The following is a 27205-nucleotide window of genomic DNA, read 5'->3' on the forward strand; positions in this document are numbered from 1 at the left end:
GTTTGGGGCAGTTGGAGCTACTGGGGCTAGCCTGCACCTTCTTCCTTGTCTGTGGAAACCAAACACAATAATAAGTCAGTAAACCAGTTTTTTCCCTTATGACTGGTCCCTCAACATGTGCAGGACAGAAGAGAGGCCAATGGGCCAAAGCTTGTTTTTATTGAAGAAACTTCCTCCAGAAGTTAAGAAGTATATAGACAAAGGGGAGGTGATTACAGGAAACAAGGTAAGAATGGATAAGATGACAATCGAGGGGTTCCCATATGGGCCTTAGATTCTTAAGGCCTTAGATAGAAAGTCATTGCCCCTTTGATGGCTTTGGGATAACAAGGCTAAATGACAGGCACAATGCCAAGCTTGCCTGGTTCCTGCATAGAGCATGAGACGAATTCCTCAGGATCTCTTCTCCCAGCAACCCTCTAACACCAGTGCTCACTGCTGGCTGTAGAGTCTGTGCTATTCCCTTCTGTGTGCAAGATCTGCTCCACCCTGGCTTGTCCTGGCAGTACAGGTTCCCCTCTTTGATTCTTTCTCTCTCTTGGGCTTTGTGGACAAGCTGAGGCAGGTCATACTGACGCCAGTAAGCCCAGCTGATCTGTCCTTTCTCTTTCTTACCTCATTTGCATGTAGTTCATTTATGCAAGTTCATCTATATATGCCTGTGTGCTCATTTGCCTGGGGCATCTTGGGATGAGCACCTTTCACTCAGTTCCCAACAGGTTATAAGACAGGGATTTAAAGTCATTTAATAATTTCTCTCAGGCTGTATTTTGCATCCCAGGGCTGTGCTAGTTAGGTTTTGTTTGGTTTTTGTTTTGCTTATTTTTTTTATTTTGTTTTTTGTCAACTTGACACAAGCTAGGGTCTTCCTTCTGTCGGCATCCTTCATACAGACAGCACAAAGTCTAGAAATCGGGAAGTCTTGGTGTTCCAGTAATCTGCTATCCTAGTTTTTCTAGGACACAAAACTATTACTGGAAATTGGGGTCTTAGGCAGGCTTTCTTGGGTTCTTGGCATCTCATCTAAAAAACTGAAATCAGGGCTCATACTGATTTACAAAAGAAGCATGGTAACTTTGATCAGAACAAAACCACAGTGCGGATTGTAGAGGGACACACAGACAAGATTGACAGCTGGCCACATGAGTGACAGCACTCACAAGGGTCAGAAGTGCCAGAGGACAACTTGCAGGGATCTGCTCTCTCCTTTCATTCTGTGGGCCTAGGGAATTGAACTCAGGTCATCAGGTTTGCAGCAAGCACCTTTACTCACTGAGCCATCTCGCTGGCCCCTTTCCTTTTTTAAAACAGATGAAATTGCATGGCCTTTCCAGAGGTGCCTTGAATGGGATTGTGAACTGGCAATAAGAAAAAACAAATGAACAAAAAGTCACAGAGTTGAATGAGGGAATTATAAATCTGTTTTACTATAAATGGGTTTTTGAGATCCCCAGCTTTTAAACTGGGAAAGCAGAAAGGCCGTGTGCTCTTAGACCTGAAGACAACGCCTTACTACTGTAATGTTCCCATTTAAACATCTACGGAAGCCGAAGAGCGTCTCTGTCCAAACCTTCCCAGAGCCTGCTGATACTGAGCTTCCATTCTCCACCCAGCAGACTTCCAGGTGAGCAGCCCCTTTCTCTACCCACCCTCCTCAGTGCTTCTCCATGGTCTCATGTCGGCATCAAATTCAGAGTTTTTGTCCAGTCAACCAGACATCTCACTCTCGTTCTCACCCACGGATCACATCTTACTGGGTGGAACGGTGAGGTGGATGTGGTAAGACAATCAAAGATCATGGCTTTTCTCAGACAGAGAAACCATGAAAGAGTCACCCGAAGTGACTGTGACTAGTGATGACTTAAAAAGCAGCAAAACAGGAAGCGCTCAGGTTTTGAGGTTTTGGATTTGTATTATCTTATATAAATCTAACGACTCAACCTGCTGGGTTGCTAATGACGAAGGTGAGGCTGCTGGCAACTGCTCGCGAGCAATTGCTGACAGGCTTCAAAACATCTTGAATATTAGTCAGCAGGGAGCTGACTGCCAAAAGGGGCCTTGCATAGGAACATCTGCACTGCACACAGATGCCCCCTGCCAAACCGAGTACCCTGAGAAAAGCCAGCTCCAGAATTCATAAGCAAAGAAGCTGAGGCAGGGGAATTGCTGAAGTCTCCCAGAGTGCAAAACTAGTTTTTGGATGGGTTACCTTCCAGTGTCTGTGTAGCTCAGCGAGTCCTCAAATTCACATTGGTCCTCCTGCCTCAGCTTTCTGGATGCTAGAATTATGGTCTGGAAGTACCTAATATTATTATGTGTTTGTCCAGAAACCTTTAGTGGCTTGGATTCTACATACTCAGTGAATCGCACGATAGAAATGGAGACCTAATTCAATCACAGTAGAAAGCAGACATTAACATTCCTCCATTGCCAGGCGGTGGTGGCGCACACCTTTAATCCCAGCACTCGGGAGGCAGAGGCAGGCGGATCTCTGTGAGTTCGAGGCCAGCCTGGTCTACAAGAGCTAGTTCCAGGACAGGAACCAAAAAGCTAAGGAGAAACCCTGTCTTGAAAAATCCAAAAAAAAAAAAAAAATTCCTCCATTACCACCATGTGGTGAAGTGCTGGGACTCCAAGGCATACCTGGCTGCATGGTGATTGGCTGTTAAAAGGAAGTGTTGATGTTTGCCAAGGAAGAAGAAGAACTGGAGGTGCCACTGTCCTGAACACCTCCCCATCTCCTTCCTTGTCTCTTCCCTCCCTCCCTCCCTCCCTCCCTCCCTCCCTCCCTCCCTCCCTCCCTCCCTCCCTCCCTCTCTCCCTCCCTGTCTCTCTCCTCCTCCTTCCATCCCTCTCTTCCTTCCTTTCTTCTTTTCTTCAACATATTCAAATAGATATGGGCCAGGGAATCACATACCGGATCTGGGCTTCTCAATTTAAGAAATAGTCCCGTGTAGTCATATCTGTCAATCCTTATCACATGGGAGAATCTGGTGGGGAAGGAGAAACCTGAGCAGGTGAAGGCAGGGGTCTGCACTTGCCCTTTTGAATGTGGAAAATATTGATGTGGTGAATTGAACTGTTTTATTACTAATCTATAATTTGCCAGTTGTACATCTTAGACATCATACTGGAAACAGGAGGGACGCAGAGTCTACATATCAGCATCCTGCTTTTAGATCTGACCTCTGTGGAAGATCTCCTCCCAGAATGAATCATTTACAGACAGAGTCTTCGATGATGAAAGCACCCTCTGGAGTTTGAAAAGAGACGAGGCTGCTTTAAGAGAGAAACAGGAAGTTGTAACTAGAAGCCCTCTGAATGCTAAGCCATCTGAACGCTTGTGAAGTAGCAACAAAGTAGCAGCGTTTATTCTGAAATTCTGTGGCCACCAGTCTGTCCTAGGCAAAGCTCTTCAAAGTGCTCACCCCTCATCCAGGGATTTCTCTGAGCTTCACGTTCTGGGAGTGGAATGGCGGGGCAGCTTCGGCTTACGTCAGGGAAGGATGAAGATCATTTTCAACACCAGGGAGCGGTGGAGCTGCTTGCCTTTAATTTTTTGCTCATCCTTACCATTCTAACCATCTGGCTATTTAAAAATCACCGATTCCGCTTCTTGCATGAGACTGGAGGCGCGATGGTGTACGGTGAGTGTGCAAACAGTGGGATTGATGTGAAACTTGTTGCCCGGGCGTAATTAGAGACTTGTGCTCAGATGGCAAAGTACCGACAAGTGAGGAGAAGATGCTGACTGAAGTGTCATTAGCCTGACGGGCGGTGCAGCGATGTTATGAATGCTAGCCTCTTTCTAGAGAAGCGACAGAAATTCGCCTGCTCACAGAGCTGCTGTCAGAGCCCCGTTTGAGGCAACGCGCTTTAGGCGAGTCTGTTGACAGCTGCAGTCCTTTGTCATGCAGGGAGTCATGGGGCACCAGTCTTGAAAGTGGGTTGTGGTAGCCTTGCGGTAGAGCAGCCTCTTCCTCAGGTAGCCGGAGGAGCCTGCAAAGTTAACCCAATAGCTTCAGGATCCCTGGAGGAAAACGCTCTCCCTCCCTACTATCTTCAAGAAGAAATACTTGTAGAAGCAGATCCCACCCCATTACAGGAATAATTGTGTCAAATCCTTTTTCATCATATGAACACTGTCTAAGCTTCTGGTAATAAATGTGTTAAACTAAGAGTTAAACCAAGATTTTCCTATGCAATACTGCAATACTTTCCATCTCTTAGCCTGAGTTCTTCTGATCTTGTTTATAATCCTTGTTTGTGCTTTCACACACTTTCTCCTGCTTCTGCTTTTTTTTTTTTTCTTTCTTTTAGACAGGGTCTCTGTAGCCAAGGCTGGCCTAGAATTTACTAGGCTGGCCTCGCACTCAGAGTGATTCTCCTGCCTCAGCCTCCTTAGTGTTGGAATAATAGGTATAAGTAACCACACCTGCCTCTTTAAACCACAGGGGAAAGTGACAGTTTAGGGTTTAACCTCCTAAGGTGATTTTCTTTCTGTGCAAGTACCACATCATTCATCCTTTGTAGAAAGTTTAGTAAAATGTGATTATGTAGTCTATGCAGACTAGACTGGATTATTTAGTTTTTTTTTAAGGTGAGATACTAGGTACCAGCAGTGAACTGGTACCAAGACAACCATCACACTACAAACTAGCCTCACTACCCCTATCCCACCTAGCAAAAAATAACAGTCAAGGGGATGCCAAAACACACAGTGAAGAACAGACTTTTTGACTTTCCCTCATTTCAGAAGTCTCGAGGTCCTTTCATATGTCTGAGGTCCAGGGAACAAGATGGGTGCACTTTCAATGTGCTAAGCATGTAACGTTCTGATGTTAAGCATGCTCAGCCATGGAGTGGAGCATGAGAAGTCCTGTCCTTAACTAGATCCCCTGTGAGATACTTGGGCTATGGGACAGACATTCAAGGCCAAGCAGACAGTTCATTATCAGGTAGCCAATTTAGAGCAGAGCTAAGTTCCTTTGCACCGAGAGTCGCACAGCACACAGCAAAACTTTTCTGGCTGGGGGTTGAACTCAGAAATTAATATCGATCAAAGTTAACATGATATCTGCCCCAAACAGAAGGACACGGTGCTTTCAGAGGCAGAGCCCCAGGCATGAGTCATTCATCCTCTCTTTCTCTATAATCAATTTACCAGGATCCTTCTCTGTCTTGGGTAATAAATAATCAAAAAGATACAGGATGTAATCTGAGAAGCCAGAAACAGTGTCATCCTTAGCATCATCTCCAAGGGTTGGGCATATCTTAGTGATCTGTCACAGATTTAAAAATAAGTCCTTCTTGGAGGAAAGATTACTCCACAGCCTGAAACTTGCTTGAATTAAAGCTATTGTTATCAATGAAAGACCCCCGGTAGGGACCTTCCCTCAGGTGGAGACCCCGGACCCACAGACCAGGCCGAGACCACGAGTCGGATGCAAACTGCAAGAGGTTTATTAGGTAGACACAGGTACCTGCGGGCGGCAAAGTCTTTCGGAGGACTTGCGCACCTGCAGTCTGGGAGGAGGACTTTTTATAGGAAAGAGGGCAGCAAAAAGCAATTTACAGAAGCAGAAGCTTGGTTATCGGAATGAGGCGGGGGGCATGAATGGTTTTCCTCTCCCAGCATGGATGTCTGGCAGCAGACATCCTGCTCTTATCTTATAGATATCCTACTTTGCAGTCATCTTGCTTTGTAGATGTCCTATCTTATAGATATCCTGTTTTCCTCTCAGGAGAGCAGGCTAGCTGCTGATCCTGAGAATCTTTCAAGCAAACAGGACGTTTTCCCGGGGAGCCTGCTAGCTGCGGGTTCTGAGGAGGGGGTCTGTAGGGTCTTTCAATCAATAGTTATAAAATTGTTACCAATTTCCTTCTCTATGGTAGGGATGTTGTTTTATCAACGTAGTTAAATCAGTTTTACTGATTTAATCTTTGATTAAATTTTGGCTGATAGGCAGGCATGGAGGTCCTCCCCAAGCTGAAGAGCCAGGCGGCATGGTCATTGCCATGTGTTCTCACACACTTCAGGCTGTTGATGAGGTTCTTGTTCATTTTCCAGGCTAGGCTCTGAAACTAATTCATCAGGATGGCCTCCACACTCCTCTTCCAGGATAATCAAAACACTGTACCTGAAGTGTTCCATGCTTTCTGTCAGGGGTCAAACACAGGGAAAAAAGGAACTCTGAATAGTAAGCGGAGAGAACTTACTATTGCATTGGTTTTCCAGTCTTTGTAAATGAATATTGAATTCATACAGTGAAAAGGGACCGTGGCAGATAGAATCATCAATTTACAGAGGAAGTGGGAAATATGGAGGTCATGGTATTGGTTTGGTGTCGAGCTAGGGTTCATCACAGCTTTCAACTAAGGATGCTGAGATAGTAATAAGTAAATTCCTTCAGTGATATTCCAGGGGAGGGGAGAGAGAGAGTGAGTGTGCAGGGGGTGGGTGGGTGATGAAGACATTCAAATGAGCAAGCACCAAATATATGCCCCTATGTAAACACTTCAAGAATTGGCCATACCATCTCTGTCCAGCAGGTCTGACAAACTGAGATTCCAGGGTCAACCCTTTCTCTATCTGAGGATGGAGAGCATTGTTTCTACAGTAGACTGGCAAGAGGCATAATGGGGACCAATGGAAAAGGAAGGTGAACTTAAAAGTTTTAATTGTCTTGTTTTATGAAGGCAGACACCTTACAGTGGACCGCAGCAGCCCCCATCCTGCAACAGGCTTGCTGCCTTAAAGTAGACTTGCAACAATTCTCTAAACCCCTCAGGTTTGCCTTGGAGAGTGGTCTTTTTCCTCAGGATTATCAGCAAATTAGGCTAGCAGCCCCTACTTTTCTGGTTACCTCACCTTGCCATCATCGACCGTTTGCACTGCGTGCCATTTGCCCCCAAACTGAGACAGGGATTTTCTTCAAGGCAGCACAGTCCCTGTATTCCCTCAGCCCAGTCCACTACCTGTCTCTCTGCAGGCGCTCTGGTAAACTGTGCTGAATGTCCCTTAGAAGATTTAATAGATGTTGCTACATTTAATCAGTGTACTTGGGAATCCAATTAAAACAATTTCTCGGGATCAGAGGCTTAGAAAATGAGCAGTTAGAGATAATCGAGGGGCAAGGTGACCAAGCGGAATGTTGAACGCTTCTTTCATAATTATTGTTAGGAACAATTTTCAAGTTGTTAACCATAAAATATCATATGCAGGGTTGTAGGGGCCAAGAAGTTTCCTCTGTGTTGATTGGAAATAGAACTGAAGATATAAATACAAGTAATTGCTTATAAAAAAAAAAGGTCTTCTCTCATTATTTTGGGTCATGGGATGCTTTTAAAAATTAGCAGCGTCATTGTAGCAATATTTGCTTCACCAGGCATAGTGGAGGGTGATTTTCGTTCATGACATCCTATGGCTCTGAATATTTCAAAATGGAACAGTAAGCAACAGTAATAATCATTTAAACTGGACTAAAAGCCAGGATGAACGTTAATGGTCAAAATATTGATTGATGGCAGCTGGAACACTTAGTGCTGCTTATTCAGGACCTGGAGTCATCTCCTCGATGTTGATAAAAAAAAATCACTGGCTCCTTGGTCCCAGATAGCATTAAGGAATCCATTGTATCTCCCTGGAGGCTGCAGGACATTTGCAATGCCATACCTTTGAGAGTTGGGATTTAAGATTAGGGACAGAACAATTTAAATATCGTAGAGTTCTATCTTTGGTTTTGTAGTCATCCAATTAGAGACTGTCCTGAATCCATGTAGAAATCTGTTCATCATTGAGTAGGAACCAAGGAAATTCCAAGTCTCTATGCTTAGACTTTTGAGTTCATCAAAAGCTGTGTCATATTCGAATGCTTTTCAATCCTTTAAGAGTATTCTTAGCTAAAGTTTAATAGAACAATTTAATTTAACGAACAGGTTTTTTTTTCAGGTTTAAAGAAACAATAATCACAAAACTGTCTTTCCCCAGACCTTTTATAGAAATAGTTTGCATCCCAGCCCGTCTCAGAGGTTCCAGGATGAAACTGTATTGCTGGACGTGATGTTTCTCCACCTTACTGGTCCACTTCTGTGCCCCTGACAGACTGACCCACTTTCCCCTCTGCCCTGCCCGAGTGGTCCTCTTTGGGCACTTAGCCTGTTGAAAGCTGGCAAACTCTGTAGAGAAAGAAGTCATGCTCTCTTTGAGGTTATTGCTTTTAAGGCTGATTTTTTTTCTTTCTCTCTCAGTAGTGGGGATGTATTGTTCTGTTATGTGACTTAATTTCTGGTCTGATTTTTCTCATCTGTGAAATGAGGAGGAAATGAATTCCTTTCTAACTTCAAAATTTCTCCAAACTTTAGGCCCAGGCAGACATTAGTCAGCCAGACATCTTGGAGTTACTTCCATTAAATCAGTAACTTTCTCTGTGGAATCAAATAAGCAATCCTGAGATCTGGTCCTTTCTCCTAGACACGATTTTACTTAGTAGCACTGATGTATCAGTCTTTGTTCATTCAGCCTGCTTTGATTTTTAATTGGGTGTTTAGTAAATCTTACTGAATTTCTATTGGCATTCCTCTACCAGAGCCCTTCAGGGTGGCTGTGGGCATCTCTGTAAGTTCCTTTCTCACTAAACCAGAGTGGCTCTGCCTTGACCTAAAGGATCTGCAGGGCAAGTACTTAAGATCGAGAGTCTCCCTTATGCTATAAAAAGCTTGATTTAGGTGCTTTAGAGATCTGTCCAAGGTCTTCCACACTGTGTGGTGTCGGCTAAATCAAATATGTAGAGGAACTGAATCAGAGACTTTTTTTTCTGCATAAGATGTTGCATTGGGGCATAGTGGAATACACCTGCAGTCCTAGCACTTGGGAGGCAGAGGCAGGAGGATGAACACGAGCTCCATTTCACATCATGCTGATTTGCATAGTAAGCTATAGCCCAGTGAAGGCTGTGCGTTAGACTCTGCTTCAAAAAGCAGACGGGAGAGAGGTTTTTTTTTTTTTTTCTTTTTCTTTCTTTTAAAGTGAAGTAACCTCTGTATTCTAAATAAGGCTGTGTACTGTGTTGAGGTCCTGACCCTTCGGAGTTGGACAGCTTTGGTCTGGCTGCCCCAGTGTCCTTCATTGCTCCTCTCAGGCCTGAAAAGGCTACTGCCCGTGCACACCAAGAGGGGGGTTTGGGACTCAAGTTATTTATGAGCTATTATTTAGAGTCTAATTGAACTAAACTCATGATTCATGACAGGGAATATTAACATTTGACATCTCAAAAAGTTAATATATAATAAAAACTAGCTAAAAGCAAAAGTATATAAAATGCAATTTTTACAGCTGTAAGGACTTTACACGTATTAACCCCGTTTAATCCTCGCCACAGTCATTTTTAGATAGGGAAACTGGGACAGCAGAGAATCAAGGAACTTGTCCGATGTCACACAAGTACTAAAAGTCAGGTGTGGGACTCAAAGCTTACCAGTTTGGGTCTATGTGGCTTCTAGGTATCATATTGTGCATGTGTGTGTATGTGTGCGTGCACACGTGTGTGCTCACTCAAACGTTCATGAGCACACAAAAACGCATAAAGAAGAGATTATTGCTTTCATGTTACAGATGAGGAATCCAATACTCGGAGCCACTGAGTAACTGGTAATTGCACGGCTGTGTTTCATACTCAGGACAATGACACCAGTGTTCTTCCAGCCTCAAGCATTCACTCCAGAATAGCTACTGTGATGTACAAAGGGTTTATTCTGCTCCAGGCAATGGTACCTGTGCTGGCTAGTTTTATGTTAGTTTGACACAAGCTAAAGTCACCTGAGAGGAGGGAACCTCAACTCAGAAAATTTCTCCTTAAGATCAGGCTGAAGGCAAGCCTGCAGGGCATTATCTTAATTAGTGACTGATGGGGAGGGTCCAGCCCATTGTAGGTGGTGCTATACCTGGGCAGGTTGGCCCTGGATTCCACTGAACCTCATAGACGAGAAAGTGGGAAGTACACTTGAATGCATTGGCACAGGAGACCACTTCCTAAATAGAACCCAGTAGAACAGACACTGAGAGCAACAATTAATCAATGGAACCTCCTGGATCTGAGAAGCTTCTGTAAAGGACACAGTCAACAAGACAAAAAGCCAGCCTACAGAATGGGAAAAGATCTTCACCAACCCCACATCGGAAAGAGGGCTGATCTCCAAATTATACAAAGAACTCAAGAAATTGGTCATCAAAAGAACAAATAATCCAATTTAAAAAAGAGGGATACAGACCTAAACAAAGCAGAGAACTCTCAACAGATGAATCTAAAATGGCTGAAAGACACTTAAGAAAAAGCTCAGCATCAGAGAAATGCAAACCAAAACAACTCTGAGATTCCATCTTACACCAGTAAGAATCAAAAACACTGATGACAGCTTATACTGGAGAGGATGTAGGGTAAAGGGAACACTTCTCTATTGCTGGTGGGAGTGCAAACTGGTACAGCCTTTTTGGAAATAAGTATGGTAATTTCTCAGAAAATTAGGAAACGACCTACCTCAAAACCCAGCAATACCACTTTTTGGGTATATACCCAAAGGATGCTCAATCATACCACAAGGACATGTCCTCAATTTTGTTCATAGCAGCATTATTTGTCATAGCCAGAACCTGGAACCAACCTAAATGCCCCTCAACTGAAGAGTGGATAAAGAAGATGTGGTACATTTACACAATGGAGTACTATACAGTGGAAAAAATAATGACATCTTGAAATTTGTAGGCAAATGGATGGATCTAGAAAACATCAGATTGAATGAGGTAACCCAGACCCAGAAAGACAAATATAATATGTACTCACTTACAAGTGGCTTTTAGACATTAAGGCGAAGAAAAAACAACCTACAATTCACAATCCCAGAGAACCTAGACAACAAAGAGAACCCTAAGAGAGACATACTTTGATCTAATGTACATGGGAAGTAGAAAAAGACAAGATCTCCTGAGTAAATTGGGAACATGGGGATCATGGAAGAGGGTAGAAGAGGAGAGGGGAGGAAGGGAGGGGAGCAGAGAAAAACACATAGCGCAACAAAAACAATAAAAAAAAAAAGAAACAGGCTGAACAAACCATAGGAACCAAGCCAGTTAGCAGCACCCCTCCATGGCCTGTGCTTCAGCTCCTATCTCCAGGTTCCTGCTCTGTTTGAATTCCTGTCCTGGCTTCCTTCAATGATGAATAACAATATGAAAATGTAAGCCAAATAAATCCCAGCCCCCAAGTTGCTTTGGGCATAATGTTTCACCACAGCAAAGGAATACCTATGGAAGTACCTTTAGAAATTTACAAAATAAAATATAAAGAAGTCAAAGAATTAGAAAATGTACAAGCTGCACAGAGTTAGCGGGAACACTTTTAAATGTCTGTGGTCTCAGATCTGGGTCACCACTGTGTTCTCATCAGAGTTTGACCATCCAGGCATCGAGGAATTGTGGACAGGAGCAGTTCAGTTCCTTTGTTACCCGAAGCCTCAGAAATGGTAGTGTCCGGAACAAAATGCCTAATGTAACCCAGTGGATGCAATACTGTGACATCAAATCCATGCTAAGTACCTGGAGCTGAAGTATCCCGGGGAAAGTGATTTGGCTGCCTGGAAACACCTGCTCACACCCTTGGGAAGCTACCTTGCCAATTGTCTCATTTAGATTTTAAGTACCCGTGGATTGCAGAATGTGTGTGATGGACACTCGCTTGACAAACAAGAGTGGATTTGTGTGAATCATAAAAAATGAACTTTTGCCATGTGTGATTTGGACTGAATTTAATTTTTGGAAGAGTCTGGAAGATGATCACTTTTTTCTTAGGGGTCTCAGAACCCTGAAAGCTTTATGCTGAGTTGACACCGTTGATCTTGGTAGAATTCCAAGGCTGTAGTCTCAATCCTACTGACTATTGACGGGAACTACTGTCTCTACTGTCATATACATTACTTCTAATAGCCTGGGTCCAGCATTGATTCATCGGCTAAAGAACAGTGACCAAAAGCAGATGGATATGATCAAAAACTCTGGGCTGTGCCCAGCAGTCTGTCAAACCATCTTCTAGGTGGCTTCCGTGTATTTACTCTAGTGTTACACTAGGAAAGGAATTAAACAGGGAGTTGCTAGCTTCATTTTTCTATCATCTTTTCCACCCCATTAGGGTGAAAACCATCTATCTTCCTTCTAGGAAGCCCCTGTCACTGTCCACAACATGATGCTACTAGGAGGAAAATGACAGACAACAATCTCTGTGTAAAGCTATGAAGAAACCATTGTTTATCCATTACATATCTAGTTAGACACTCTTGTCTACAGTTCTGCTGACAGCTTCTTAGGGATCATAAGGAAGGATGTTGTTTCCAAAAAAAACTGGTGCTGGAAGTAGCTTCCAGAGAAAAGTAATCTACAGTCCATGTTAGAAATCCCAAAACCCAGTGAAATGTGTGTGTTTTGTGTCACGAATGTGTTTGTATATGTGTATGCTGTGTGTTTTGTATGCACACACATGTGTGCATGGAATATTGAGTATTATCTAAAGGGTACCAATGATGGGTCCTGACTAAACTAAAGTCTAAAGCAAATCACTAAACACGAACTTGTTGGAAAATGCATTTGGACATTGGCATCCAAATCTTCGTCACCTCTTTTGACCAGTGTGAGTACCAAGACTTTGACAAGGTGAAAAGAGAACAGATAACTATAAAATAAGAAGTTAAAAGTATCAGAGATGAAGTTAAACTCCAATACCTGTAAACGTCCACCGCTTGGCTTTCTTAGACTCTCATGCTCTTTCCTTCACTGGCGCCTTTGTTAGCCACCCCACCTGCCTGATTGTCCAGTCTGCACTGTGGTCCCTCATCTACACATGCTTCTCCATGACAGCTGTGTGTCTCCTCTTCTCCACAGACTGAAGTCGTGTGCATCCTTAAAGTCGTTGGAGAGGACCGGGCTATCTGATCTTTCTTTTAGATTTTCTGGAACTTGACATGTTAGTATTGGTTTTTCAAGACAGGGTTTCTCTGTAGCTTTGGAACCTGTCTGGAACTAATTTTAATAGACCAGACTGGCCTCAAACTCACGGGGATCCGCCTGCCTCTGCCTCCCAAGTACTGGGATTAAAGGTGTGTGCCACCACAGTCTGGCTTCTTCTTATTTTTTAATAGAGTTTTAAGACATGTTCAGGGCTGAGTATGCACCTCAATATCAATGCTTGCTCAGAGAGTACAGGACCTGGGTTCTATTCAGCAACAAGTGACAGAAACCCTGTCCCCTGACTTCCCTCACCTCCCTTTCTCTCAAACTTTTCTATGAAGCTCCCTGACAGGGTACTCTTCACTTGTTATTTGATGAAATAAGGTCACATAGACATTCCAGAGCTACTAGTCTACAAGAGGAAAAAGAAGGTGCCTGGATCCAAGGATGAAGTCAATTAACCCTGAGCATGTGGCTGTGTGGGGAGGGATGGGCAGTTAAAAAAGAACAGGGCATCCTGTGTGTGTGGTGTGTACATTTGCAATATCAGCTACTGGGGAGGGGCTGGCATCATGAATTTGAGACCCTGTCACAAAACAAACAAATAGGACTTTGCTACATGAAGGTAGAGAGAGTTAGCAAGCACTTGTTTTTTACCAGACATAACAGGTCGAGATACTTAGGAATTCACCTACTTGGTTTAGAGAAGGGGCAGGCCATCGCTCAAAATGTGGAGAATCAATTCCAGAACCCAGCTGTCCTGCAATCTTCATGTAGTATGTGCATGCGGCTTCTAAGATCTTATGAACTCCATGCAGCATATGAGTGGATGCTGTGTAGTAGCCCATAATAGTCATACCACAGTGGGGCTAGCTGTGCCCTTCGTCTCCAGGGAAGAACCAATCCTACAAAACCGAGTCCCATGGGAGCTGGAGTTGTGCTGTGCCCTGATCTGGGGCACTATGCATGACTATGTGAACACAAAAGAGACTGGGATATGTCTGTACTTTGAAGACCATTCTTCCATAGGCTGCCATTTATGATTTGTAGAAGTATTAAGGTCCCGTCTATATTTCTCTAAGCAAAGCCCTGTCAGAGAGACATTTCTGTACCATATTGAACAGCTGTCAGCAGGATGCAGAGAACTTGGCTGTGGGATGAGGTTTATAGTGAGACACTTACAGTGTCTTATTCTTAGAGGACATTAGCATGGCAGGATTGTGCGGAGGAAAAGGCCAGTAGATTGCTGGCCTATGCTAATGTTTTATGGGATAAGAGCATTTTATGTTCATTTTCCAGCTTTCACAAGGCTCAGAACATCTTACATGTCTGTGACATCCAAGTAGAACAAGGTGGACAATGAACTAAGAGAATCTAAAGGACAAGGCTGGTATTTCTGAATGCTCTTTGATGGGAGTGTTCCTAAAGCTCTGTCTGCCTCCTCTCTCTCTCTCTCTCTCTCTCTCTCTCTCTCTCTCTCTCTCTCTCTCTCTCCCCCCCCCCCCCCTCGTTCTCTGGTTGTTTGTTCGATAAAGAGTCTCCTATAGCCTAGTCTTGCCTCAAACTCTTGATTTTCCTGCCTCCATCTCTCTAGTGCAGGGATAACAGGTGTGTGCAACCACACACCACTGCCCCCCTCCCCTTCTCTATGCTCTGACATAGAATAGCTGTTTTGCCAGACATCTGTTCAATGACAGCTGTACAGAAAGCCCTTAAGGACAGGGACATCATAGCATTCATTGAGGTGTTCATTCTCTGTGACAATTTAAAATCCCTGGGACTGGCGGACTACATAGCAGATCCTTTCCTTCTTGACGTCAAGGGAGTTTGTGCACTGGAAAAACTCCAACTCTGCCTGAAGGATTTGTCTTTCCTGAAGGAAAGGAGATAAATCGCAGCACAGCGCCTCTGCCTTAAATGGTCTCATTGTGTAGTTACTGGAGGTCTTCCGCAAAGCAACACTGGATCATGCGGGCTTGCACGGGACTGGCTCCTAAAGCAGTGTAGCTCACACTAGGTGAGCAGAACTCAGGGAGGGAGACCTGTGTACCAGGCTCCGACAGAGCATTTGTTTGCCGAGGTCAGGCCAAGCTGCTTTTTCAGGTGCTGGGTGCTCTGGGAATAAAGCTCTGTAAGGGAAGTGTGACTCTGAGGGAGGTCAGAGTTCCTCCCCCTACCCTAGGTGTTCAGACATTCAGACTTCAAGAAGCATTCGGGTGGTGGTTGTGGCGGTGCACGCCTTTAATCCCAGCACTTGAGAGGCAGAGGCAGGCTGATCTCTGTGAGTTCAAGGCTAGCCTAGTCTGCAAAGCGAGTTCCATGACAGGCTCCGAAAGAACACAGAGAAACCCTGTCTTGAAAAACAAACAAGCAAACAAACAAAAATTTTAAAAAAAGAAAAAAAAGAAAAAGAATCCCCCGAGGCTTCTTAATTAGAGACTGCCTGCAAAGGTGACTTGGGTCTCAGACGTGGCTGTGAACAGGTGCTCTAGGAGGTGATCCCTTAAAGAGGCAGGATAGCTCCTTTAATTGTCTGATTGTCTTGGTTTCCAATGGACATGGTGCTTTTGTGGTTTGCAGCTATGGTGGCCAGTCTTCTATTCATCTGTAATTCTGTGACTGGCACTTCCTTTATCCTGTGTGTGGATAGGAAAACAATCCCTTCTCTTCAGAATTTTCTTCCTCTCCGCAGCCTTCCTATCTCTCATCTCCCGCGCGATCTCGCCAGTCCAGCCTCCCGCGCGATCTCGCCAGTCCAGCGCATGCGCCAGCTCACCGCTCCAGTTTTGTGTCCGCATAGGCCCAGAGCACTAAGTTTGCCTGTGAAAAACCGTGGGAGGCTGCGTTGGGAGCACCTGGTCTCTGACAAGCAAGGATTGTCCCTCTGCTGTTCCTGCAGCATGGGTGTGCTAGCCATGTTGTCTCTGGAAACTGCCAAGATTTGATTCCTCTGAACCTTTGGGGTTTGGTGGTTTGGCGCAAACTAGGGCCAGAACCTTTTGGCTCATATTTTAAGTTGGCGTCTATAAGAAGTAAGTGCTGGAAAAGATTAGCTCTAGAAAAGAATTTACTCTGAAAAGCTCCTTTGACAGAAAATGGGGAGGGGTGTGAGAACTCTGGGATAGCTGTCTGTCTCTGATGTTGGAGAAAGGAAAGGAAAAGAGGTTGTAAGGGGTCTTTAGCATATACTACAGTTCTAAGAAAGGGTTGCCAAAGTTACGGGGCGATTGCACCCATGGCTGGCCTTCAGAAGGGTTCCTGGCTCCTTGCCTTAGCAAACCTGCTGGGCTCAGGCATTGGCTGTACACGGGGTATAGGATGCCTCAGCATGAACGCGCTGATAAATCCTGGGCACCGATGCTAAGTCCACGCCGACTGCCCTCCTCTCAGGAGAGCCGCAATTGCGTGACTATTTACATCTGCTTATTTCTGACTGCAAATGCCTCTACTTACTTCAGGGTATTTCTTCTCAAAGTCTGAGACCCAAGATGGCACAGGACTATTTAGGTTTGGAGGCCTTATGTGAACTTAACCACGCCAACAAGTAGGCATTTGCTATTGTGGCAAAAACTTGCTTTCTGTTCTTGGGAACTGACTATGGGCAGGATACTTTTTGTTCATTTCTTGTTATCTCATTGAGAGCATTTCTCAAAACTAGGTAGCTTACTTACTAGGGGGTTTGGAAGGACATTAATTTGGGTTCTTTCCATTCAGACCCCTGCAGATTGTTTTGTGCTTCCTTTAGTGTTATGTCGTGGACTAACTTTTAGGAGAGAAGTTGATTAAGTTCTTCCACAGGCACCTAAATAGCGCGAGGCGTGGGGGATGTATCCTCTGCCCCCTTATGGGTGGTTAAATTGTAAGCATTCAGTACCATGCCTAGAAGGTGTTCACTCTTCTGTGGACTGATAAGACATCATTGCCGTGGTGAAATAGCCAAGAATACAGCAAAGGCAGGGTTTATTTGAGTTCATGGTTTCAGATACTTCAGTCTTTGGCTGGTTGGTCCCATCTCTGTGGCCTGCGGTGAGGAAGAAGATCATGGAAGTAGGGGCACAGTGCCTGGAGCTCTTACTTCATGGCAGAAGCAGAGAGAGACAGAAGGAGCTGAGATAAGGTATGGTTTTAGGGAATTCCCCCAGTGACCTTGATCCAATCATGCCTCGATAATTGAACCCAGCAGCTAAGGACAAACTTTCAACATATGAACCTTTTGGAGGGACCCTTTTTATCTAAACCATAACACTTAAGTATCTTTTCTTGTTCATGAAAATTGTATGCAATATTTTTATTATGGAAGAGTAAGTTAAAGATATGAGGCAAAGATAAGTGAGACTTTTAAAATTCATCAAAGAAATTTGCTAATTTGTTTTTTCTTATCCCTAGTCAATTCTCCACATTGCTGCCCAAGTGATAATTCTTATATAAAATCTAATTATTTTACCATCTTGCCTATAATCTTTCACTAGTTCTCATTAGGACTGAACTGAACGTCTTAGCATAGCTGAGTTGCCTTTTGATCTCCTCTCTCTCTCCTCTTTCCCTCACGTCCCTTCCCCTCTCTTCTCCCTCCTATATCCTTCCTACACCACTAGTGACTTGCTAAAAGTATCAGATCTCCGAAGTCCCTTTATACTGGTACATTGTCCTAATGAGGTTATCACTAGCAATTGTGAACACAAAAACGCCAAGATATTGGATATTTATATAACAGGTTTCCCTCATAGCAGCCCAACACAAGTGCTCCTGGCTAGCAGATACCCCCTTTCTTTCCCCCACTGCACATAGACACACTCCTGGTTTCTCAGGGACCCAGGTTCCCTCTGACCCGTAACACTGTCTGTCTTTAGGATCTTCAATTTCTCCCCATTCAGCCCATAAGGGAAGGAGAGAAGAGAGAAAATTCACTCTATATTCTCTGCCCCAACCTAGAAGTGAAACACAGCACTTTTGCTTACTTGCTATTGATGATAATGGGCCAGAGACAAAGCAGCCAGTTCCTGGCTGAGCAAGTATTTCCTCCCAACAGTTGTGCTGGAGAGAGTTTAGCTCCAGATTCACTTTCTACTGAACTGTGATTCCCATGGCTACCCAGATGTGCAGCCCAGATCCCACTCACTGTCTGATCAGCTCATGGAGATAAGACGTGAGCTTCAGCTTCTCCTCGGACTCTGCATTATTTAGTGCCTCTCTCGACAACAGCGCTCTTCCCAGCTGCCCTGGCACATGCTCTGCTGTGTTAGAGTTTCCTGCCTATGGATCTTCAACTCATACAAATTAAAGCTCAGACAGGCCCGAAACTATGTTTTTTATATAAGACCTATAGATTGTGCGGAACAAAATATTTAATGCCAAATATCTCACTGGAAAAATGGAATGTTGAGCTTGGTAAGGTAGTGGACGCTGCAGTCTCCGCCCTTAGGAAACAGAGGATCTGGAATTCAAGGCTACCCTTGGCTACATAGTGAGACTGAGGCCAGCCTAGACTACACATGACCCTGTCTGAAAAAAGAAAAAAAATAAGACCAAAAGAAAAAAAATGTTACTAGATTATAGTCTTCACAAGCAAGAGGCAAAACTTCCAAAATTGAGGTTCAAAGAATAAAGTTGGGTGATTTCTCTGAAAACACACACGTCAATCCAAATTTTAAATCAAGAGCTGTTTTGAGCCTCTCAAGCTTTTTTCTCCATTTTTAAAATAAATCTGTATTTTAAAAGTTTGTGACAATCTTACTACCATGAATGTCCTAATAGATTTTAGAATCTTACAAGTCAAGGATTGGCCCCTTGTATAAAGTATGCTATGTCATGAGAACACTTGTGACTATGGGCAAGCAAAACTTAAAACTGCAGATTGTTTGAAAGGTTACAGAAAGGTACCTTATTGCCTGGCAGGAAGTACGTAATTTGTGGCTGGAGAGGAAGTTCCTTGATCCAGTGGCTTGGAGACGTCACTCAGGAACCTAAGTCCATCTGTACCTTGAACCTGTGTCCTTGAACTAAACCCTCTTCTGGTTGGTGCCAGATACCTGCCATTAAAAATGGAGAAGTTATTGCTTTCTTATGCCCAGGAAGAGCACAAGGCCACCTCTCCCACTAGGCCTGATACGTAAAGCAATCATGTCAGTGAGAAGGGGCAGTTCTCCACAAGACAGACCTTCTCTAGGGAATCCATCTTCTGAGTAAGCTGGGTTCTTAGAGCTGGACTGTGGTGGCGCACGCCTTTAATCCCAGCACTCGGGAAGCAGAGGCAGGCGGATCTCTGTGAGTTTGGGGCCAGCCTAGTCTATAAGAGCTAGTTCCAAAAAAAAAAAAAAAAAAAACACAAAAAAAGAGCTAGTTCCAGGACAGGCTCTAAAGCTACTGAGAAACCCATGAAGGAAAAAAATGGGAATATATTAGGATTATTCAGGCAATAGTGTCCATGATTTATTCTAATAACATATCCCAATGAGTTAGTATCTGTGAGTGAACAATTTTCAAACCAAACAATGGCCCCGTGTTTCTTCATGTCACTTCTCTAGGTTCCAAATCAAGCATTTGGGTCATTCAATTACAGAAGACTTAGATCGCCTTCTTCCAGGACAATGATTTGTTCTTTGTTTTAGGTCTCATAATGGGATTAATTTTACGATATGCCACGGCACCAACCGATATTGAGAGTGGAACCGTCTACGAGTGTGGGAAATTGTCATTTAGCCCGTCAACTCTGCTAGTCAACATCACGGACCAAGTCTACGAATATAAGTACAAGAGAGAAATCAGCCGACATAACATCAGTCCCCACCAAGGCAACGCCATACTGGAGAAGGTAAGGGTGCTGTGGGCTCATGTAGCCTGGCTGTCCATAACTGATAGATCTAAGCTTCTCTATGTGAGGTATGTACCTACACTCCTGTCCTTTTCAACACTGTAACACTGGGGCATTGAACACATAAACACACTTGTCAGTAGTTTTCATAAAATTTGGGGAAAGATTTTAATATACTTCTCTGCCAAGCCAGAGCTGTATTTAATTTTGAAGACAAAATCTTTCAGCCATTTTTTCTTTCTTGAGTTGTATTCCAGTGTTCATGTGTGTGCTGTTAGTGGTCGTACATGTTACCAGCTGGCTATTTGGTTCAAATATCCCCAGGCTAAAGAGGAAATAGAGACAAATGAAAATGTTCTCGTTTGTGAACCTTGGTCTAGAATGGCTTTGGCTGCCAAGAGAAGGCACTGACTGCTGGTGAGCGCTTATAACACATTGGCCTAGAGTCTGCCCAAGAGCTCTTCGCCATGGTGGTTTAACTAAGGGATTTTAGGTTAAAAATTGCAAAATGATTCATATTTTAAAAACTAATTACAGGCTTGGGATGTAGTTCAGTGGTAGGGCACCTGTCTGGCATGTGTGAAGTTCTAGGCTTGGTTCATCCAGCAAAACACACACACAAACACACACACACGGGGGGGAGGGGGGGTTATGCTGCCCATTTGTGACCGTAGCTGCTTTGGCCACTAGCAAGAGACCTTGGTCTTACTGCAAACACTCAGGATGAGGAATCAGCTTCAACCATCCTTTGTGACCTTGTGTGTCGAACATCACCCTTGAGATGGTGAGATCCTGTTGCCAATGAATGAGTGTGGTAGGAATCAGAAGCTTGTAGGAATTACCTGAGTCTTTGGGTCAGAGGTGAGCACTCTCTAGTGGGATAGTAAGGCATTTTTATCACTTTTATCCCATACAGACTTAATTTTCTTATTCAAACATAGTTCCAGGCTATAGAAGAGCATTCCTTTAATCCCAGCACTTGGGAAGCAGGAGTAGGTGGATCTTAGAGTTTGAGGCCAGCCTATTCAGAACAGTGAGTTTTGGGACAGCCAAGGCTACACACAGAAACTCTGTTTCAAAAAACAAACAAAAAAACCCCAAAATGAAAAAACAAACAAACAACAACAACTACAACAAAACCCAAAAATGAAACAAAACAAAATAAGAACAAAAACATACATTTGGGGCAAAAGGGCTCGAGTCAGTGATTAAGGGTGCTTGATGCTCTTACTGAGGACTCAAGTTTGATTGCTAATTAGATCACACACACACACACACAATTTTCCCGGTTTTGAGAGATTTAGAGAAGGGGGGTTGGTTTTCTGTTTTTTTCCCTTTCAAGATGACCGATTTACAGTCTTTTTGTCATTTTTCTTCATTATCTTCCACTAATATATTTCTATATTAAGTGTGTGATAGGACTTGTTAGGACTCAGGAAAGTCAAATTATGTTAAATAAAATTACACTGAGCTAGTGAAGCAGGTCTGAGTGCACAGCAAGGACACCGAATAATGCACTTCTGTAATAAATGGGGCATCTTCCAGGATTCATGTTTTGAATGATCTCAGTCATATGATTCTCTTTATCCACAAGGAAATAGAAAATTGTTTATCAAAAATAATTTTATATAGCTTATTTACAATACATGATATTAATTTTAAAACATGTTTCAATTTTATGGGTTTATTTATTGTGAGTCCAGGTCTCTGTGTGTACCCTAATGTTTCCTGGAGCTCTGTGTAGCCCAGGCTACCTTTGAATTCACCTTAGCCTCCCTAGCGCTAGGCTGACAGGCATGTACCAGAACACCTGGCCACTTTTACATTTGGCATTTCCTGGATCTAAATTACTTCTCTCCTTCTGCTCCTACCCAATTTTGTCTGTATTTCTACACAGCAGTACTCCAGACAGGTTGATTCTCCAAGGATGCTGGAATTATTCCTGTTGCCATAGCGATTTTGTTCTCTAGCAGGACTGCCCATAAATACCTGGCCAGAAATTTTGGGACTGTGTTGTGATACAGTAATGTCTTTATCAGCAGCCACAATCAAGTGTTTGCTTTTGAATATTTAAGGCAAGAGATGAAAATATTTCTTTCAGTGGTCAGATTAGAAGCTGTGCTCCTAGGGTGTCTCCTTGACATGACTCCTGGATACACTGCTAAGCCAGGAGACTTTGAGTGAGAGTCAGCATTTGGTGCTTTAAGGGCCTAGGTTCTGTAGTCAGTGGCCCTGTGCCCAGTACAAATACTCCCGTTTCTGCTGGGGGAGAACAAGACATCTTCCAGAGTCCTTGCTGCATTAGGTGACTTCAAGGGGACTGGATTTTGTTCTTAAATAATTGGCGTGTGACTGACTTCATATTTGTTGCTCATGTGACATTATGAGCAGATCCTGGGACTGTATAAATGTACAGCTGTTGGCTTGGCTCCCTCTTGACTTCCCTACTGTATGCATCCATTTATATCGATCAGCTCCTTTCTATAACACAGATCATACGGTATGTCATTTCCCCTAGGTTCGTTTAAATTACTGTAGTTTCCAACTTCATTTAAAAAAAATATTTTAAAAATATATCTATTTTATTTTATATGAGTGTTTTGCTTGCATGTATGCATGTGCATCGCATGAGTGCCTACTGTTAGCTGAGGTCAGAAGAGGGGGTTGTATCCTCTGGAACTGGAGTTTTGATAGTTGTGGGCTGCCATATGGGTTCTGGGGACTGAACTTGGTCCTCTGCAAGAGCAACAAACTGTGCTTGTCCACTGATCAATCTCCTTACTTCTCTAAACTTTGTTTTTAAATGCTACCTAAAAACATAAAATTGTATGTATCAATGGGGTATCATGTGGCGTTTTCAGATACATACACATTGTAGAATACACTTAAATAATTCTTAAATGACCATCCTCTCAAACACTTACCATTTCTTTAAGCTAGAAACAATCATAATCCTGTTCCTACTTTGTAAACTGTGCAGTATATTACTGTTATTAGTAACCATTTTTTCTGAGTGAGCAAAAACACAACAGTCTTTTAAAGACTCTATTATTATTAGTGTTTTAAATTGTGTGGATGTGGATCTGGATGTGAGTGCAAGTGCCCTTGGAAGTTAAAGATCAGAGGTGCTGGATGCCCCTAAAGATGGAGTTAGAGCTATGAGCCACCCAATGTGGGTGCTAGGACTCACACTCTTGTCTTCTGCAAGAACAGCGGTGCTCTTAACCACTGAGTCGTCCCCAAGTCCTGTCCTACTGACTTAGTGCCTGCAATGGTCTGTGCCAACTGTCAGCTTTAGAGGATCTGGAATCACGTGGGATATGAGCATCTAGGCCGGTGCTTCTCAACCTGTGAGTTCCAATCCCATTGGTAAACCTCAATCTGCACAAATATTTACATTACAATACATAGCAGTAGCAAAATTACAGTTATGAAGGAGCAACAAAATTAACTTTATGGCTAGGGGTCACCACAACTTGAACTGTATTAAGGGTCGCAACACCAGGAAGGTTGAGAACCAGTGCTCTAGGCGTCCCCTGAGGAATGATGTAATCCTTGAGTCTGACTCTGAGGGGCTGATTACATTAATTGAGATAGAAAAACCCATCCTACAAGTAGTTGGCCCCATTCCTGGTCTTGAGTCCCAGACTACATAGAAAGGGGAAAAGAGAGCTGAGCACCCATGCTGTTGAATTCTTGACTGTGGATACAAGAGCCGTTGCTTTGAGCTCCCGCAGCTGTGACTTCCCCATGTGATGGACTGTGCCCTTGAATAAGTCACTTCACCTTTAAATGACCTTTTATCAAGGTATTCTATCATAGCAAAGGGAAAAAGAAACTAAGACAGCTCCCACTGATCAACCTCTCTCTGTCCTTCCCCACCTCCTACTCATCCCAGGCTTTCCTCACTTCTACCCTCTCTTGTATGAGATCAACTCTTCTTCTGAGACTTGTAAGAATGTTTTAGTTTAGATGAGCTGTACAGAAAGCACCAGTTTTTACACCTTACCGTTCTCACTGCCCCTACTCTTCCGACCTGGTGTTGGCACTGTGATGCCACCCTGCCGACATCTCTGTCATTCTCACTGCCTCCAACAACGGTGCTGCCTTGGTACCGCAACATCTGAATGCTTAGTATTTGCCAAGGTTAGTAATCTGTGAGGCTAGGGGGCTAGAGAGATAGCTCAGATGTTAAGAGCACTGACTGTTCTTCCAGAGGTTCTGAGTTCAATTCCCAGCAACCACATGATGGCTCACAACCATCTGTAATGAGATCTGGTGCCCTCTTCTGGTGTGTATATACATAATAAAAAAGTAACAAAATGAAAAAAAAAAGAGTGAAAAGTAATCTGTGAGGCTGGTTTCTTCACGTACTCAACATCTGTTGGGAGAGATATACCACACACTAGATAGTGAACTCTGCATGGACAGGGACAGAGACCCTGCCTCTTAATGACCAGTGTATCCTTAAAGCCTGCCATGGTGCTTCATCCTAAATGACTATCTGCTGAGTGCATAAAGAAATGGAAAATTTGAATAAATCTGCAAACTTGCCAATATGTATGCATCTGAAGAAAGATGCATGGCTTGAAAATTACCATCCTGAATTTGATAAACTTATGGTGTCCTGGATGCTAAATGTTTTAAAATTTTCAATTATCCTCTCATGTTAGTTGTACATATGCAGATAATAAAATTAGTGTCTACAAAGATTACATGATGGGCCAGAATCCAGTGCCAGTGGGAAGAAACCACACTGAGATTCATAGCACTTGATCCTGAGTCGTGACAGCTTATTGCCCCCACACACTGGCCAGGCTCTCCAAAATCCCAGAGAGAAGAGACTGAGGCCCAGGGAATTTCAGCTCCAAAGGCGGGAGGAGGTGGGCAGTTCAGAAGTTCCACAGAGTGGGGTGAAGAAGCCACCACAGGGCCCCACTGAATCACCTTCTTTTTTGGCATATATTACAATGAGTAGTCAGACTTTGTATCTACATTTAGGATTTGACAGTCAATTTTACTCTCAGAAGAATGGAGTGTGAAGCTTGGATGAAATGCCAAGGATTTGGAGAGCTGGAGGAATCCCTCTGCCATGCCACGCCAACACCTCTCGGAAAGTTTTATATGCGCACATGCATTTCTGGGATGGCTAGGGGCTGGTGGTGCTTGGCAACAGACACAGCTCAGTGCCCTCATGCACTCCTTCCAATAGGAAAGTATAAAGCTGGAAAATTGAGAGCTACTGGCATTTACAGCAGCAGCGGTATGCTGTGTGCTTATGCTGCATGTAAGCTTCAGGAAATACCATATGCTAAACCTGTTCTATTTATGCTCAACACAGGTAAAAACGTAGGACAGAAAAGAGTGTTTGACTTAAGAGACAGGTGAAAACGGTGATGCCCATGTCATGAGTAGATGTGCACTCAAGGCCACCGGCTGCACCTGTCCTGTTCTGCTCTGTAACCACCCATTTAGTTCGCAACACCGCTTGCCAAAGTTGTTCTGTGGATCCTAGGTATATTAATTTTAAACTGTTGGGGCAAACAGTATGTTATATAATAGTTTTACAAATGTTAACTTGTCAAGTAATATTTAGGACTAACGATTTCTAACATTCATGTAAATAGGAAGTTTAATTTTTTTCAAAGGAGATGGAAATTTAAAAAGTAAAAAAAAAAAGCTGGGTGGTGGTGGTGGTGCACGCCTTTAATCCCAGAACTCAGGAGACAGAGGCAGGTGGATCTCTGTGAATTCGAGGGCAGTCTGGTCTACAAAGTGAGATCCAGGACAGTCAGGGTTGTTACACAGAAAAACCCTGTATCAAATAAACAAACAAACAAAAAGTAAAATAAAAAATAATACAAAAAACTATCCAAGCATCAGGGCTGGAGATGTAGTTTGGTGAGAAAGAGCTTGCCAAGGATGTGGAGGTGCCAGGTGTGATTCTCAATACCAGCCAAAGAAACAACAGCCTTTGTCTATCCTTTAGTATCAATGACCTGAGTCCCCACAGTGATGCTTCTGAAATAGACACGATTTCCAGGAGGGTATGAGGAAGCCAGAGGAGAACAGCACCTGAGCAACACAGAGTCAGCAAGGGCAGGTGCCAAAGGGAGGGTTGTACCAGGATCCCCAGGCGCTCACAAGGGGCTGGTGTCCTGCTGTGGAGGGCAGACAGGAAGGCTTACAAGGAAGCGCCCTGATGGATGGATTCCGGATACAGTCATGTGGGAGGATGGGGTGAGGGTGGGAAGACATTTCAGGTAGAGAGGGGCATGGTATGCAAGGGGGAATGGTAATAAATATTTCAGGAAAGGAAACATTTCTGATTTGGGGGAGTATGGAAGACTGGAAAGGCAGGAGAGGAAATGAGGGCAGATCTCAATGTCGGAAACCACTGAACAATACCAGGTTGTGTGTGTTCACTCTTCTTCAGAGTCAGCAGAGAAGGGGAGGTTAACAAAGGCAGAGGGTTGCTTAGGATGCAGTAGGCAGGAATAAAGCAAAAGCAGAAAAAGCACTTGGGTGGTGACCCAGGGACAGGTGGAGAGGGAGGACAGGTGGCAGGTAGGGTTCCAAAGAATTGGGCACAGGGGAAGCTACATGGTGTTCCCTGGTGAGCTTACAGAAAGGAGGGGTGGGAAGAATGAAGAAAGGGCAGGCGAGGAGCTGGGTTACAGGGGAAATCTCAGGACGACAGGAAGTGGTGACTTCATCAATGTGTGGATCCCATTATTACATTCACGTGTATTAGTACATTATGTATTTACACTGCCCAGCTGGGAGGGTGAGTTGCACATTTGATTGGAATGTCATGCAGATCTAGTATGTATTTAAAATGTTGTCAGCACTTAAATTTATCGTTCCTGTCCCCCACAAATCTCATGACTACAGTGTATCCACAAAGGAAACTCGGGGTGAAATTTGCTAAGTCTTCACTTCCTGTTTGAAAAGTGACACTATCAGTTGGTTAAGGGAAGTGGCTTTAGGGTGCTGAGCTATATAATGTCCTATTGTTTCAAAAAGGAGAATCTGGGCCTCTCCCAGTAGGTCACAGAACATGAGTAACAACAGGATCATGGTTCTTAAGGATGTTTTAAAGAAACTTCTGGACACGGCTGACTGTGTGGCTTCAATCTGCTTGTTCTCATTAAGTGGATCACTTAATTGTCTGTTTTTCTCTGATTCTTACATTTATCTGTGAATTTTCTGGTTTTTCACTCTGCTTGATGAATTTCCTGCACAGAGGCCAGGACCCGAGCTCTTCTGAAAACAGAACATTTTAACCAGGGAAAGCGGCTGGACCAGGAGACAAATCTGTGCAGTTAATGCTAGCGCACTCCTGGGAAAGATGAAGGGCTGGGGTACAGTCTCCTGTGTAGTTTCCCTAGGCATGCTGGGAG

At 43.7% G+C, this 27205-nt stretch overlaps 1 protein-coding gene across 1 annotated transcript in view; it reads left to right on the plus strand.

Annotated features, from left to right (window-relative positions):
* The first annotated feature begins 3315 nt into the window (after positions 1–3315).
* Positions 3316–27205, plus strand: part of Slc9a9 (solute carrier family 9 member A9) — a 544273-nt gene continuing 520383 nt past the window's right edge. Inside the window, exons 1-2 of the mRNA XM_057767041.1 lie at positions 3316–3647; positions 19600–19802. Coding sequence (XP_057623024.1) covers positions 3473–3647; positions 19600–19802 — 378 coding nt within the window. The 5' untranslated portion in view covers positions 3316–3472. The remainder of the gene's footprint in view (positions 3648–19599; positions 19803–27205) is intronic.

The sequence above is a fragment of the Chionomys nivalis genome, chromosome 4, assembly GCF_950005125.1.
Source record: "Chionomys nivalis chromosome 4, mChiNiv1.1, whole genome shotgun sequence".
Taxonomy (NCBI): domain Eukaryota; kingdom Metazoa; phylum Chordata; class Mammalia; order Rodentia; family Cricetidae; genus Chionomys; species Chionomys nivalis.